Here is a 15,193-nt window from a genome sequence, read left to right on the forward strand (position 1 = left end):
CAAAGAATTACAATAGAATAAAAAACTCATAAATATAGAGCAGTCATGATGGTTTAAGTGCCGCTGGTTGGAAGTATTGTGGTGCTTGTGTTCAGCCAAGGTATGAGTTGCTTTTACATTTTCTTTTCTTTTACAGTAGATCTTTTATATTAATTGAATTTAATAATATTATATTAGGTGCACTAATGGAACTTGGAAAATCTTAAGTAGATATTTATTAAATAAAGTCTCCACTTGAAGCGTTAGAACGGCGCCATAACGATATTAATGTCTTCGTACAATCCGAGAAACATTTCGGCAAGTTCTTAAGTGGCAAGTGCTCGAGTCCCACATGTTCAGGCAAACAGAAATAGCTTAGGACAGCCAAATCTCAAAGGAGTTTTTTGTCTCAAACCTTATTACCGGAATAAAGAGCTGACGCGGCTTTGCTTTCCGAGGAATTTAAGTTATGGGAGGGTCAAAGAAGGAAACGTAATACAGGGTGCTCTAAGTGAAAACATTTCCAGCGGCAGACTGGCTACTAATAAGTCTTCATGCCCGGGGGACACATAACACGCCCCTCTCTTGGCTCGCGTTACATTTTTCATTACCTAATACCCATAATACGCAATTAATGTCTCAAGCCTGTAGTATAAGTGAATACTTAAGACTTTTCGAGACGTTTATTTACGTCTGTTCTTGTTAATGTTAACGATGAAATAACATGGTTAAAGAAAACAAGAGTGGACAGAAACGAAATGAACTGAAGCGGTCCGCACGCAGCCTGCGCACACACTTAAATCGACCACAGCCCTACAAACTGTTGCCATAGAAAAACAAACAGTAAACAGGATTGATAACATAAAAAAAGTTTGTAGGGATGCCACTTCAGTCCCCAGGAAGATGGAGAAAATAAGTAGGAAAATGCTACCACTGTGAACTAGATTTCATTATAATACAAATTTCACTGGTGTTAGTCATGAAGAGATTATGATAGAGTGGTATAATTTTTATACATGAATACCGAAGTGTGTAAAATAATACACACATTAACACCAATTTGTTTTCAGAAACAATATTGGCAACGAGCGAGTTAAATCAAGATTAACGACTCAACTAATACCGCAGCCTTACAAATAGCACCGTTTAAAGTTATGACCGTTAATAAAACCGCATACACTAATATAATAGGAAGGCATCAATATTGTACACGAGGGAGGTCGAGGTTTCACAAATTTAGAGCGTCATTTCGCGTGGCATTAAACTAACGGCTTCATATCCACTATTCGTAGACAGCCCTATTTGTCGGCGCGGGTCGGCAACACATGCGCCCGCCCCAACCAAAACAATTAGATCACTGCCGCCGCGTCTTTCGACACGTCCCTGATATAAAACTTCTGGACTATTTAATTGGGTGCTCACTGGAATCCATTTCAAGAGCACCATTCAACTCAAATTACAGTAGTAACATTTTTTTGCACATGCTTCACCTCTACAAAGGCTCCGATTATGTCTCAATCACGAGCGTTACGATCGGTTTTATTGTGTGAGTCACCGCGTGGCCAATTGATTTACTCGACTCACCCGAGCGTTATTGAATCGGATAGATGGTGAATCCGGGAGACGTCGGGGGGAGTGAGCGAATTAATTAACCACACACATCCCGAGTGGAAACGCACGAAGTCAAAGCAAACAACAGTATTAGGAGCATCTTTGCGGCAAACAAACATGAGCAATTAGTTCCAACTGTAATAAAGCTCGAGGTATTTCGAAATAAGCAAATAATCGCATAAGGCAATTAGACCATAAATTAGCGGCTAAGATGGAATAAATCCTTCATTGTACTAAAATAGACGGTGGAGGACGAAGACGTAATTAATTTACAGCAGTGGGCGGTTCAGTAGCAGGGTTTAATATAATATATTATGAGATATTGCAACAACGAGCGACGTAATTGAACGTTTCAATGACCGCGGTCGGCAAGTTCACGACCGGCCGAGCCATTCATCAGTCCTGAATCATGTCGTGTATTCTGCAGACAGCATATCATGAGGATGCAACTAATTTTGTGCAAGTTCGCGCACAGACTGTCACGTGGGAATGGCTCTCCGTGAATTATTTCATTGCCCGCGTTATTGTTGTGATTCCAAATTGTAAGAGGCTGGAACACAGTCCCGAGATGTAGCTATTGTGTGCAGGGCCATAACGTTAACAATAAGGAAACATCGCAGTGGGAAAGGAAATGTAAGATACTAACGACACATCATCTCGTCTGCATCACCCGACGATCTTTTACTATCCCATTTGCTTGTGGACAATGTCACGTTGAGCACTAAAACTCAGCTAGTTTTTAATGTGGCCATAAACTCGGATTGCCTACTTTATAAATCACATCACAGATTGTTTCAGTCCTCCCACTCGCAAAAATTCAATTTTGCGAGAAGTTTTATCGCTCGGTACGACAGCATGAAACTACGAACTGTAACTTAGTTCTTTGTAACTAATAGTAGCAATTATAACAAGAAACGGAGAGCAATAAATAAATAATTAAGTAGGCGCTGGGACTATACCGGCTAATGAAATGGGAATTGATTTAGCGCAACGAAGCGTGTTCGCTTTTCGTGAACACTCGAATGAGCACACAAAGTTTAATAACTTAGGACTACACGGTTTATCGAATCAGGGCACGAAATGGCAAATCGAGGATGTTCTTCAATCTAAGCCATAAATATTGGTATAGGATAAGAGCATCGAAAGAAAAAACAACAACCGGAAGTTGTCGTGACAAATAGTAGAATTTCGGGTGAAATGGATGAGCAAATTGCGAGGACCCTCATAGTTCGCGATTTATTCGAAACTCGGCAGGCTCGTAGATTTATATCGGCAGTAGATTGCTGGTGCCTCACGCGAACTCTACACACTGAAAGCAATTTCGGTATCGGCCACAACGCGTCGTCGGGCTTCCCGCGCGGAGAATATAAACATCAGTTACACCCGCCCACGCGAGGGCACAAATACAATAATAACGTTGATTTGTACCTTCAGAGGAAGCGCTGTAAGTGGCGCCTCCGAGCATTCATATCACGTAATGCAATAAAGGAATACCGGTAGCAAAATATTAGTAGTCCCGGACAGCGAGTAGTCGGGGAAGCCATTCCCACGCGTCAAATATTTCCGGATCGCCGCGATAAATTATAGCCGCTGATAGCGGAGCTAGACAATGCGTCACCGAGCGAAGCCATTAGCTGCACAATTAGTGCAATTGTCGTTAATTTATTGTCGTACACCGTCACCGACAGCGAGTAAAGCTGGCCGCACCCACTCCTTAGCTGCGCTTGGCTAGATAAGAGATAACTGACGGATAGTAATTATTTCAAAGATCCAAGCGTCCGTGCTGCTTGCATTGAGCTAGGAAAATAGATTCATTCAACAAAACGTAAAACGAAGAGAGGTATGAATGCCCAATGAGCGAGCATTTACCCCTTTTTCCTTCCCAACGATTCAAATTAAACTTTAAAATGTTATTAATTGACTCAAGTGATTCAGAACCGGTGTCCCAATCAGATTTATCCTATTCACTGAGCTGAGTTCTCATGGAATTGGAATTGTAAAGCCTTTCAGTTGGTTTCCCACTAATATAAATGGCAGCGATGCGCTTTACTGAACACCGTCGACATGCCGGGGTCCTTCACTTTGACGGACCAACAACTTAATACCAAAAACAAATAGCCCTTGGATAAACAATAAACACAATTTCCGCTACGAACAAAATTAATTACAATGAAAAGCAACAAACTGAGAGCAAACTATAAAAGCTAATTGAATATAACATCCTCTGACAATATTACTTATCCGACGCTACAGTTAATTTAAGTTATTTAACTCAAGGTATGCTTTGCTTCAGCTTTATTATCCCCGAGTTTTATTACAAAGTATTTCATTAGACGTTCAAACATCTGAAGCTTTTACTGTGAAGAAGATTGAAATTTCTCCATGTGGTACGTTCGAGTATATTGGACGATGCAACGCTCAAACTAAGCGAACTATTCCAATCTAGTTAACGGACGTAAAGCGAGATAAATTTCAGAATCGGACCCGGCAGACGAGGCCGCGTTAATAGATTAGGCTCCAAATGAAGTTTGCGAATGTCACACCCTCGTTACTGCGACCCTCCGGGGGACAAAATCAGGCATGCCATATGGAGCAGGCTTAAACTCATAATTTACTCGCATCATCGGTAACAACGAGAGCTTTCCTCTCACAATTTTCCTGTAACACTAATTTCCCAGTAGGCTTACGCAGACACTTATCTATATTGACGTTCTAATACCCTCTCCAGTTTAACGTCGTGCAAAAAATAGCTTCACAGCACGTGTTTGTACTATTAGTTAAGCCCGGCAAATAAATAAAGGGAATAAAACGTCAGTCAGCGTCAAAGTAAATCACCAGCAGAGCTCAACCAGGATTAGACTACAATTTACAAAAGTGTGTGAGCTTATGCCCAGATTAATAGACTGTCAAAAGCATTGACGTCACGGAATTGTACAAAAAAGCAGAAAGGGATACGTAGGTACTTATTGGTGAAGAACGTGCTGAGATTGTTAACCGCGAATCGCTTTTTGATTTGTACTCCGGGGATGTTGTTTCGCATGGATGATGTTTGAATAAGCTAGTGTTTTTGTAGCAACAAAATATATAAATATGATAACATTATTGTACAGGCAACTCTTGGAGTCATTTTACTTCTCAAGAACAACTCTCGCTCGAGTTGTTTCAGGACTTGAATTGCAATCAAATGCTACACAAAGCCGCAATCAAATGCTACACAAACTGATAATCAACACGGTGACAATAAATCGTGTACAGCCCAGAGCCTAGCCGACGAGTCCCGTTGGACCAAATGGCCGCCTAGAAAACGATAAAGGAAACAAAGCCAATGGAAATTGGTCAGGAAGTGACTCGATGGATTTGTTCCGACTGCGAGCACCGACTACCAATACAAACAAGTTAATTAATCACCACTCAAACACTGTAACCATCCTCAACCTTTATTTTTAATGCAATAGAACATACATTCGAACAGCATTCGAGTTATCACAGAGTAGTGCACTGCACAGGTTTATTCTAAGGCCGCGACAACTGCTCCGGGTCAATGAACGATTAATTCTCTCAGTTCTATTTGTTTATCAAGCTAATAAAGATATTTTATCTTGATGTTTTGCTCTACACAAATTGATACATAATTATGAACCAGTTATAATGAGTATGGACACTCGTAAAAGCATGATATTGATATTATATTGAATGTTTTAATTTTATATCTTTGAGGTTTTATGGCATCCGGTGTTGAAATTAATAAAGTCTAAGCTTTTTTAATAAAAAGGCACATTCATATTTTTTTTTAATAACTGAGTAAGACTGACAATGCGTTGAATGATATGCGTGCTATTTTTGTTATGAGCATGATACCAAGAATTTAATTTACCAAGCATGATCGTCAGGGCTTTTCAATAACATCTCACACACAGCGAATAAACACTGCGCATGAGATCTGAATGGTAATCATGTGGATGTCCTGATATGAATATAATGCATACTTTAACTCGCCAGATATAACTTTATGGAATTACAAGTGATATGACTACATTATTATGGTTATGGCCTACACTCTGAACGAACGATGTGACAGATGCGATGTAATCTTTGAGAATAGATCTAATTTAGTTTATTAAACCAATAAAAAAATTAATATATTTGTAAACTAGCATTAATTGTTAATTACTTAGCGTGAAAATACGTTTTATGCATTAAAAATTAAAATAATTTAGGTTTACCAAATAAAATAGTGTTTCTAATTAGTAATAATTATTTAGTTAATAATGTTGATGACGTGTCACAATTTCAGGAAAGATACATTATTTCCTCACAATTGTTAGGTACTAATTATTTTTGGATTCAGTTTGTGGTCAAACAGAAGTCTGTGATATTTCCATCGCTTTAATACGTTATTCGTAGCTCAAACGAAAATGAACGTACAAAATTATATTCAAAACCACAATTCCTTTTGTATCTTGTTTCTAAGCAATAGCTTTGAATTAAATAATAAACAAATAAATTCCCAACAAGCATAAAAATTAATTCAAACTTCGCATTGGACTCTATAATAATTACCTTTAATCAATCTTGCGACCCAATTGATTCTAATCTCTCTCGCAGTACCGTGCGACTAATGACAATATACTGCAACAAGGCGACTGTCCAGATATTCCCCGATTAATTTACGACTAACGATATAACTGCCACTGATAACTCACCCCGGATATAATGGACACTGTTCTCCCAACGAAAAAACCTAAAACGAAGCTTCAACACAGCTGAGAACATGCCTTACCTATCACAATTCCAAGCAGTATTTTGAAAATGGGCTTAAATAATCTGGAATAACCATATTATCTCCTCAAGTTTGCCCCAATTGATCACAATCTCTTCCACTCAACCATACCAGAGCCTGGTACCGAGAACAATGCATGGGCGCGACGAGGCGACGAGCCGGCACTGCGACAGATAGTTCCCACTTAATTTACGATCGGCCGATAACCGGGCCGGCGCTATCTCTCCCGTGATAGATTGGCTCCCAGATACCCGCCACTAGTTAAACCTAACCGAGTGAAATCGAGAGCAGCGACAAACTCATGACAAATATCACGTCACCGATGACAGCCCCGCCAAAGTTATCAGCGCCCTAATTAACATAATGAGGTGCTAATGATAAAGAGCGATCAATTAACACTTGTCCGCGAGTTGCGACTGTGTAACGTGATTTCATTCAATGTTTCGCGAATTTCAATGTCGGTTAATATTTTAATAAAAGCTCTGATTTACAATCATGGGGCAATATCAATCCTTCTGAATTAAATCTCATGATCATGACAAAAATATTCATGATCAATAAAACGATAAGCGCGTTACTCGAGAAAGTCATTACGGAGACTGTTATGGAATAATGGAGTTACTCTGCATTCACTAAAATAATGATAGCAATCAATATCGATAATGATATCATAAATATTAATGGCGTAATAAGCGATAAGAGACGCTATGCTAGGCAAACAATTAGGTCTATGCCCAACAGGGCGGCCTTCAATCTTGTCCGACAAGATCTTAATCTGACGTTAATCCACCATTTAGAAAAGAATAACGCCATCTTGTCCTACCGGTTAATAGTTGGTTTACCATTTAAGGAACCGTTTACCCGGACCGTTACGTCTGTTGTCTACTTACATCAGTAAACACAAAGCACAATGAGGCTAATCTCGCTCTAAAGACTACAAGTAGTCAAATAAGGGGAGGAACGCGACCTCCCGCGGCCGTCTACTTGGGAGGTCCGCCGGTGTCGACGTTCTAGTCGAATTAATAGCTTACAAACAAACAGGCGATAGCGATGCCAGCTATCACCCCGTGAGAAAGCATCACGGTACACGACGGCACATGGCAGCTTTAAACACCTTGTTTAAATTCTAAACACTCATTGTGTTAGCAATACGAAAATCGATTACTTCTGATACCTTCTCGACAACACTCGTACATCTCTTACGATTGTCAAAACGAGTAAACGTAATTAATATTTTATTCAAGGGTGTGGAGTATTTGAATAGGTCGTTCCAGAGCCGCGAGTCGAGAATCGAGATCTTAAGAGCTGTCCATCTCACGTATAAAATGACCCTTTGTGACTTCAGTACAAGTTGATGTATCTAGTAAATATCTAGTCGACGGAATATTTTAATACGTGAATGCATGAATTTGTTACTTATGGCCGGAGCATAAACAGCCGCCAGCAAAGCGAAACCGGCACAATACGAATACATTTCAGCCCCATGGTATGATAAAAAACAAAAGTCAGCCCACGCCAGCACGCTAAGCGGCTACAATTCAAATTTTGTGTACGGGACGAAGCTTTTTTTCTGGAGCTCCGGGCCCGAAATTGCTGGGGATTTCGCTAAATCGTTACAAATTGATCAAACAAACGAAACTTTTTTGCTGTCTATTTGCCCAGCGTGCTAGCTTTAGAAAGCAAACATTTTAACTTTTTCGTTAAAACCAATTTGAATACCGAGCAAAAACTAGATCTCACATTACGTGTAAGTTACATTAAACGCAATAAACTTTTAGGAGATTTCCCAAGACAGTATTTAATGGATAAAAATAAAAGGTCTTTTCGCAAGGAGCAAGTCCAGCAAAGAGCCAATCGTAACAAGTACTTAGATAGTTGTTTCATCGTTCCCACAGGCTTTATTTTATTCGGATTTAAGTGTTGTTGGAATGAAGTCACATAAACTTTTCTTATTGCGGTCCTATTGTCGATGATTCTCAGACAAGTTTGGCACAATAGGCCTTGGATTGAATGAAACATAAAATATACGGCCTGATATGGCGAAAACAGAAAGCGTTTTCGCATAGCACAAATTGTCTTGCGAGAAACAGAAGACAGACAATTAATGGCTATACGTGACAGACAAGGGTTGTACTTAGCCTTGACTTTGATTTGTGATGCTTACACCGATCACACTAACGAGAGTGTACAACAGTATGTTCAAACAACATGTCAAATAAACAAAAAGCAAACGATTTGGCAGACTATAGTGGAGTTAATTTAGCCAGTGGAGCGATCCATTGAGGTGAGAGGTAAATGTCAATTGCGTGTCTATACAGGGTGACAGGTAAAGCGATACATTCCTTGAAAGGGGTTAAAGTAGAGCTTATTTGCAGTCATTTAAGTCATATGACACCATGTCCGAAACTTGTTCATTTCCAAGTTATTCAAGATTTAAGTATTTTTTAAAAAATCTCCAGTTTTTATGTTAAAATGTACCCTTGTAATAAAGAATACGGAATAATGTTAACTTTTTTGTTGTATTCGTATAGCTAAATAATAATATTGACATTTTAAATTAAAATTTGCAAGAAAGAATCGTCATTACTCAAGTACAAGCTAAAAAACCATATATTATTTTGCAAAAAAAATATGTTTTAGGTAATTAAACGAAGAATTTCCAAGAAAAAATGTATGGAATGTTGTTTGTTTATTCGTATAAATATACTACTAAAAGCCCATTATCTCCGAACATTGGCGAGGGAGTAAATCAAGAAAAAATATGTATTGACTCGTTAGTTATCTTCCGTGTTAACAATGGATCCATTAGTGGTCCGATTAAGAATATACCACGAAAACGTACACGTGCCATGGATAGATAGACCACCGGTATTCTCAATTTAGCTTGGTGTCATTATGGCGGTATAATTTACGACCCACCGGCCGGGCATAGCAATGAGGCGCGAGTCACCAAATTGATCGACGACTCGACACAGCAATTGTTTCACAGACAATGTTCACTATAATGGCCGCCAGGGGTCGCCAAGTTGCCGCCGCGAATAATTTAACAAAGCGTTACGAGAATAGTGTAAACCTCTTTATTACACTGTTTATACGGCGGGACATGACGATTCGCTTAAGGAACAAGGTCACATGGGATAGGCGGGACTTCTCAAAAGAGCCATAACGTTTTACTACTATGCAGTGGCAAAGTGGGTTGTTCATTCAGAGTGTAGAATAAAAGCTCTATGCATGTTACGGTAACACACATCATCACAAATTATGTTAGTATGTAGTTATAAAACCGCCTCAAAAAGTTTAGCGCCTCTGATCGTTGACACTTGACGACTAATTAAATCGAAATTCGTTTAAAATTTTCAATGCAAACCACGCGCGGAGTCCTCTAATCCCCAAGGGCGGCGAACAATGGGCGTGAGATATGTTTTGCATGTTCCAAGTACATCGTTTGTTCGGCACTTAAGCTTGTTTCGTACATTAACATGCCGAAAACGGACATCCCGATGACAGAACCAAGGACGACGCGGAACGGCGGCGCCACCCGCTGATGTAATCGAATGTCCCTGCTGCTCCAAGCTCGGAACAATAATAATTCATATTCAAATTTTGAGGCTCAAAATTGTGGACATGAATATACTTATAACAATACGACAGCACCAACTCTTTGTCGCCGCCTTGCCGCGGGCACTTACGAGCTTGTAATGCGGCACATGTTGCAGTTTGCACAGCTTGTCCTGCCACACCGAACAAATGCTTTTACAATTTTCGTGGGTCAACATAAACATTTTATGTATACCTACGTTTGAATAACGAAATACCTAAATAAAACGTTGTGACTGCGAACAACTTTTTGTTGCCACGCATGAGGTTTAAATTTATTTAGCTGAACAAAGGGTACTCACTTCCAGCCCGTGGAGTATCTCGAAAAGAGCCATATTTCGTTGCTGTGCGGCCGAAAACAATGGCAGCGTTTTCGCGCCCGTTGACAGTTGCACGGCCTCTGCAAGAATAATCCAATTTTAAAAACATTCACAGATTACATAAACGCGTAAATTTTTTCACGTGTAAAATTTAAATAACAAAAGCGAATAATTCAAGGGATTTAAAAATACGTAAGCGATTTTCATTTCCTCCGAACGGGAGGGTACGCTTTAGGGGAGAGTTCACACTGTGTCCGGAAATTACTAGTGAAAACGGTATCGTCGAGCCGAGAACGGAAATCCTCTGCGGACAATCGCGCACGAGATCCCGAGAAAGTCCTTCGAACAAGCGCAATTTACACTCGCAGTATGGCGCCCAGAGGCCATTCCGCTAATTTCACACGTAAAACTTCATCAAATAACTATTCGTTCTGGACATTTGTTGTCAACGTTTACACTAACCGTGCCGTCATTAAAACTAATTATCTCAATTACTTTCGGGTTTAATTTTAATAAGAACGTTAACAGATGCGCAACGATGATAGACATAGAGCGTGAACTACATTCACATAAAACTATTTGTTAGAATGTTTTTATTATTCTATTTCCACTTTTATATCTTGTAAACGGGTTGAGCGCTTATCACGCCCTAAACCTTCAGAGGTCAAATTTTCAGACACGCTAAGTACTTTAATTCACAACTCAAATAAAAAGAAATAGCAAACGGGCTCAATAAAGTCTACATGCAGCTTTCCCTCTTATAATAAGACCCCTAAACTTATTCGCGGAGTTTATTATTATAGTTATTCCATAAGCTGGATGCCCGCAATTTCGTTCTGAAAGGAGCGGAATAAAAATTTATTCGGGGCTATTTGGATTCTATGTATTAATAAAAGGGGTCGGGTTGTAAAAGATTTTTGTTTAAAAACATAAAGTTGGCCAACAATAAAGTGTTGTCGGCGACAATGGGAGTCGGATGTGTAATGGCACATTGTAATGCAGAGAAACAAAGCAGTCGGGAGTTAACTAGAAATTTATATTACGTATGTTATGCACATAGAATTAAAGTTGGGTCCGAACCGGAATACATTTATCCTTTGTTGGGGCCGGCTGTCGCGAAGCCAGGAAAGCTGGCTGATCCTGCGGAGGCGATATACCGTATTTACACATGTTTGTTTAGGCCGGCGTGATATCCTTTCAACTGTTTTAACATATCTGTACCTACCTTTAGTTGTGTATCTGTTACAGTCAAAACTCATAATCGGTCAAAACCACTTTTGACTGCAAAAATCTTACCTTTCGTCTGATTTAAAATTTTACCAATCAGTCAAAAATTAATAAAAAGTGTTATGATTAATGAAAATTACATGGAAATATAAAAATGTGTTATAAAACTATTTTAAAGTGTACTACCTACATTAGGTACTACTTTTAAGATATCTGGGTATTCGTCAGGTAAAAGATAAGGATTACTATTGTTTGGCCAAAAAACTTTCCCAAATTATCACATCGCAAACAACGTTTCGCAAATTTTCATTTGGCAAATTCTCATTTGGCAAAACAACTTATTGCAAACTTTTAATTCGCAAATGTCGTTTTTGGCATATTATTGTTTAGCAAATTATTGTTTGGCAAAGTATGTTTTGCCAAATGTTTCATTTGGCAAAAATATTTCACGATAAACGAAACGAAAAACAATTTGATTGGTGCATAGAATGGAATACAAATTAGCTTTTGGTTATTATTTTGTTTAGTGGGTAGTTAATATATTTTTTTTTCTAAATAAATTTTCATATTTCATTCTTTTTATCGAAATTTCCAAANATCAAAAATTAATAAAGTGTTATGATAAATGAAAATTACATGGAAATATAAAAATGTGTTATAAAACTATTTTAAAGTGTACTACCTACATTAGGTACTACTTTTAAGATATCTGGGTATTCGTCAGGTAAAAGATAAGTAGATTATCAATTTGTTCGGTCGAATAAATAAAATCTTTGCACTCAAAAGTGGTTTTGACTAACGAGCTCGGTCAAAACCACTTTTGACTGGAAAAATCAGTCAAAAGTGATATTGACCAAAGGCATCATTCAAAACCACTTTTGACTGCAAAAATCAGTCAAAAGTGGTTTTGACCGATTATTAGTTTTGACGACATTGTGATTCAATTTTAGTTTAGTTCGAAAGGTTTCTAATAAAACATGATAAACTATTAAAAATAACGTTACATTGGAGTGGACGAAAGCTTTTATTAATTCTGAAAATGATCTTCGAAAAAGTCGTAAAACGTTATGGCCACATGACAACTAATTATAATAATATCAGTAATTAAGCTCAAAAGCCCACTTCTAGGAAATTTAATACGTTTATGATATTCTTGGTTATTAAAAAGACACATTATTGTAATTAATATGAAAATTTAACGTCGGCACAACAAAAGAATCTATATTATAGCTGTTACTTCTATTTTGGGACATAGATATACTTACATAATACTTATACAATGAACATATTATTATCCATAGTAGTTTTGGAAACTATAAATGTATTTTAATTTCTCAAAATACCTATATGATGATCGAACAGTCATTATCGAAGTATTCGATTGCAAAATATTCAATTGGAAAAGATTGAAACAAAAAATGGGCTGTAAGCCTACGAGTATTGTTGTAATTGGACCATTGGGCATGTCTAATGCGATTTTATAGCATTCAATATCATGTACTAAACTAAATCACGTTTTAGAGAACGAATAAGAATAAAATAAAGCAACGATTCCTAGAATACAATTTGAATGCCGTGAAGTGTACTTCAAAATAGCCTCTATCACAACTACAAAAGATGCTACAGTGTTTAGGTTAATGTGCTGTCGTCTGTACATTTTACAAAAACATTATATTGATAAGTGCTTGACCTCTAGAGTTCTGCGAGCTCAATTTTTCATTATGCAAAAGATGAGATTAAATGAACAAAAATATACAATCTTATCAATAATATTGAAAACGTGTATACTTTTATAAAGTAATTATAGTCCACATAAATTAAATACTTAGATCTACTAGATCGTATTTTGTTCGCTAGATACGAGTAGATTCGTAGCAGATCGCAAGTCACGCGAGTGAAGAATGGGCAGAGGCTAGTTTTATAACATAAAAAAGCTTCAGCCTTCCAATGCTTCAAAAACAGTGGCATTTTTCCGACGTCCGTGTATTTTTTGATTGTGCACAAGCACATCAATACCGGGTGGTTTCAACCACTCCCCGAAGGATTACCGGCGCAACCACTCTATGACAAAAAATAACAGAGGCTCGGCAAATGCACACATCGAATATGTATGCGGTATGAATGATGGATGTAAAAACAAACGTAACATAGGGTGAAAATAACTCCAAGTTGAACCACAACCCTGTTATTCCTTCATAAAAATGAAACGTCAGTACCCATTCGAATCGGAACGCACTTTTTATACCCAAAAAAGCTTTTAAGGTTTAGAAGTGTCAAAACTTCGCGTAATTATTGGATACTTTTGATTGTTGACGAAGATTGATGAAGACTTGGTGAGCATCTGAAAATTTAAGTTCATTTATTCCTGTAGTACATTAGATTATTGCGATTGGAGAGATGGATGGATGGAGAAGTAGAGTGAAATGGATTGCTTTAAGTTCCAGGTTCTAATTCGAAAAGATAAAGTGATTTGTAATACCGTAAGTAATGTATAGGTAAGTATTGAGAATAAATAATATACTTAAATAATATGAAATACATAGCAGAAAGAAGTTTTCAATGTCAAGTCACATAAATATAAAATCGTGAGTATGGTATCATGAAAGACTACATAGAGGAGCAATTACGTCATCAAAATATTTTGACCTCGTTGCTTTGCAATTTTTGCATGACATTTGTGCATTTATTCTTAAAATACATTTAGGTTACTCAAAGTCTCTAAACCATTAACAAAAACACGTAAACACGTGAAATGTCCTATTTCGACCCACATTTTAAACTAAAGTTTACGTTGCACATAAATTACTGGCCGCAAAAGTAAATCCACGTGTCACAGATAAAAAAGATTTTAACGACCACGTGACATTTACAACTTTCCGTTGAAACCGCATCCAGTGGGGGTGAGCGCCTAAAGTAGCCTGACGGTAAATTATTTAGTAGAGCTGAAAGCAGGGATGCCTCATCTCTATCGAACCCATACAGCATTTATGAGATGAACTGAACTGTTTCATAGATTGATTAGCTTTAAAATATGAAATCTACTGCGGATTATTTTCAATGTTGGCACTTTGGGGTGGGGTTTTCACAGAAATGAGAATAGGCTTAGTAATAAAAATGGACAATGTCACTTTCATGCAAAGGCAAAACGCTTATTATTACAATGTGTTTTTCTGCTTGTCACAACTTCACAAGGTCTTTGATATAATCACCAGTTTTGCTTTTACACGGTACAGCAATTTGTTCGTATCTATGTTTGGTTTCACTGTGGGTTCAATATTGAACCCCCAAGGATTCTCCCAAAATAATAATTATGGTAAGACGTAATACCGGAAATTCTCCATAATTCTGGGGAAACCCTCAAAGTTAGCAACCCTGACAGAAACACGGCCCAGTTCAAACCCGCCTTAAGAATAAACTAACACTTTAATCACCCACTGTACCTAATTATTCAAGGTGGGTGTAGTTCGACCGTTTATACAGGGTGTAATCGAACAACGTTATAATGATACGTTGTGGTGTTAAACCGATTTCAATTTTATTAGAGCATTTCACACCAGAAATCGATTGTTGAAATATGACTAGGGGTTGCAATCGAATATNATGAGAAGCACTGAACTGTTTCATAGATTGATTAGCTTTAAAATACTACTGCGGATTATTTTCAATGTTGGCACTTGGG

The 15,193-nt window shown here is 37.8% G+C and overlaps 1 protein-coding gene across 1 annotated transcript in view; it reads right to left on the minus strand.

The window, feature by feature from the left end:
- Hs6st (heparan sulfate 6-O-sulfotransferase) overlaps positions 1-15,193 on the minus strand; it is a 72,538-nt gene that overhangs the window by 43,034 nt on the left and 14,311 nt on the right. Inside the window, exon 3 of the mRNA XM_028308642.1 lies at positions 10,270-10,367. Coding sequence (XP_028164443.1) covers positions 10,270-10,367 — 98 coding nt within the window. The remainder of the gene's footprint in view (positions 1-10,269; positions 10,368-15,193) is intronic.

The sequence above is a fragment of the Ostrinia furnacalis genome, unplaced genomic scaffold (genome assembly GCF_004193835.3).
Source record: "Ostrinia furnacalis isolate ACB-3 unplaced genomic scaffold, ASM419383v2 OfSCF2491, whole genome shotgun sequence".
Lineage (NCBI taxonomy): Eukaryota > Metazoa > Arthropoda > Insecta > Lepidoptera > Crambidae > Ostrinia > Ostrinia furnacalis.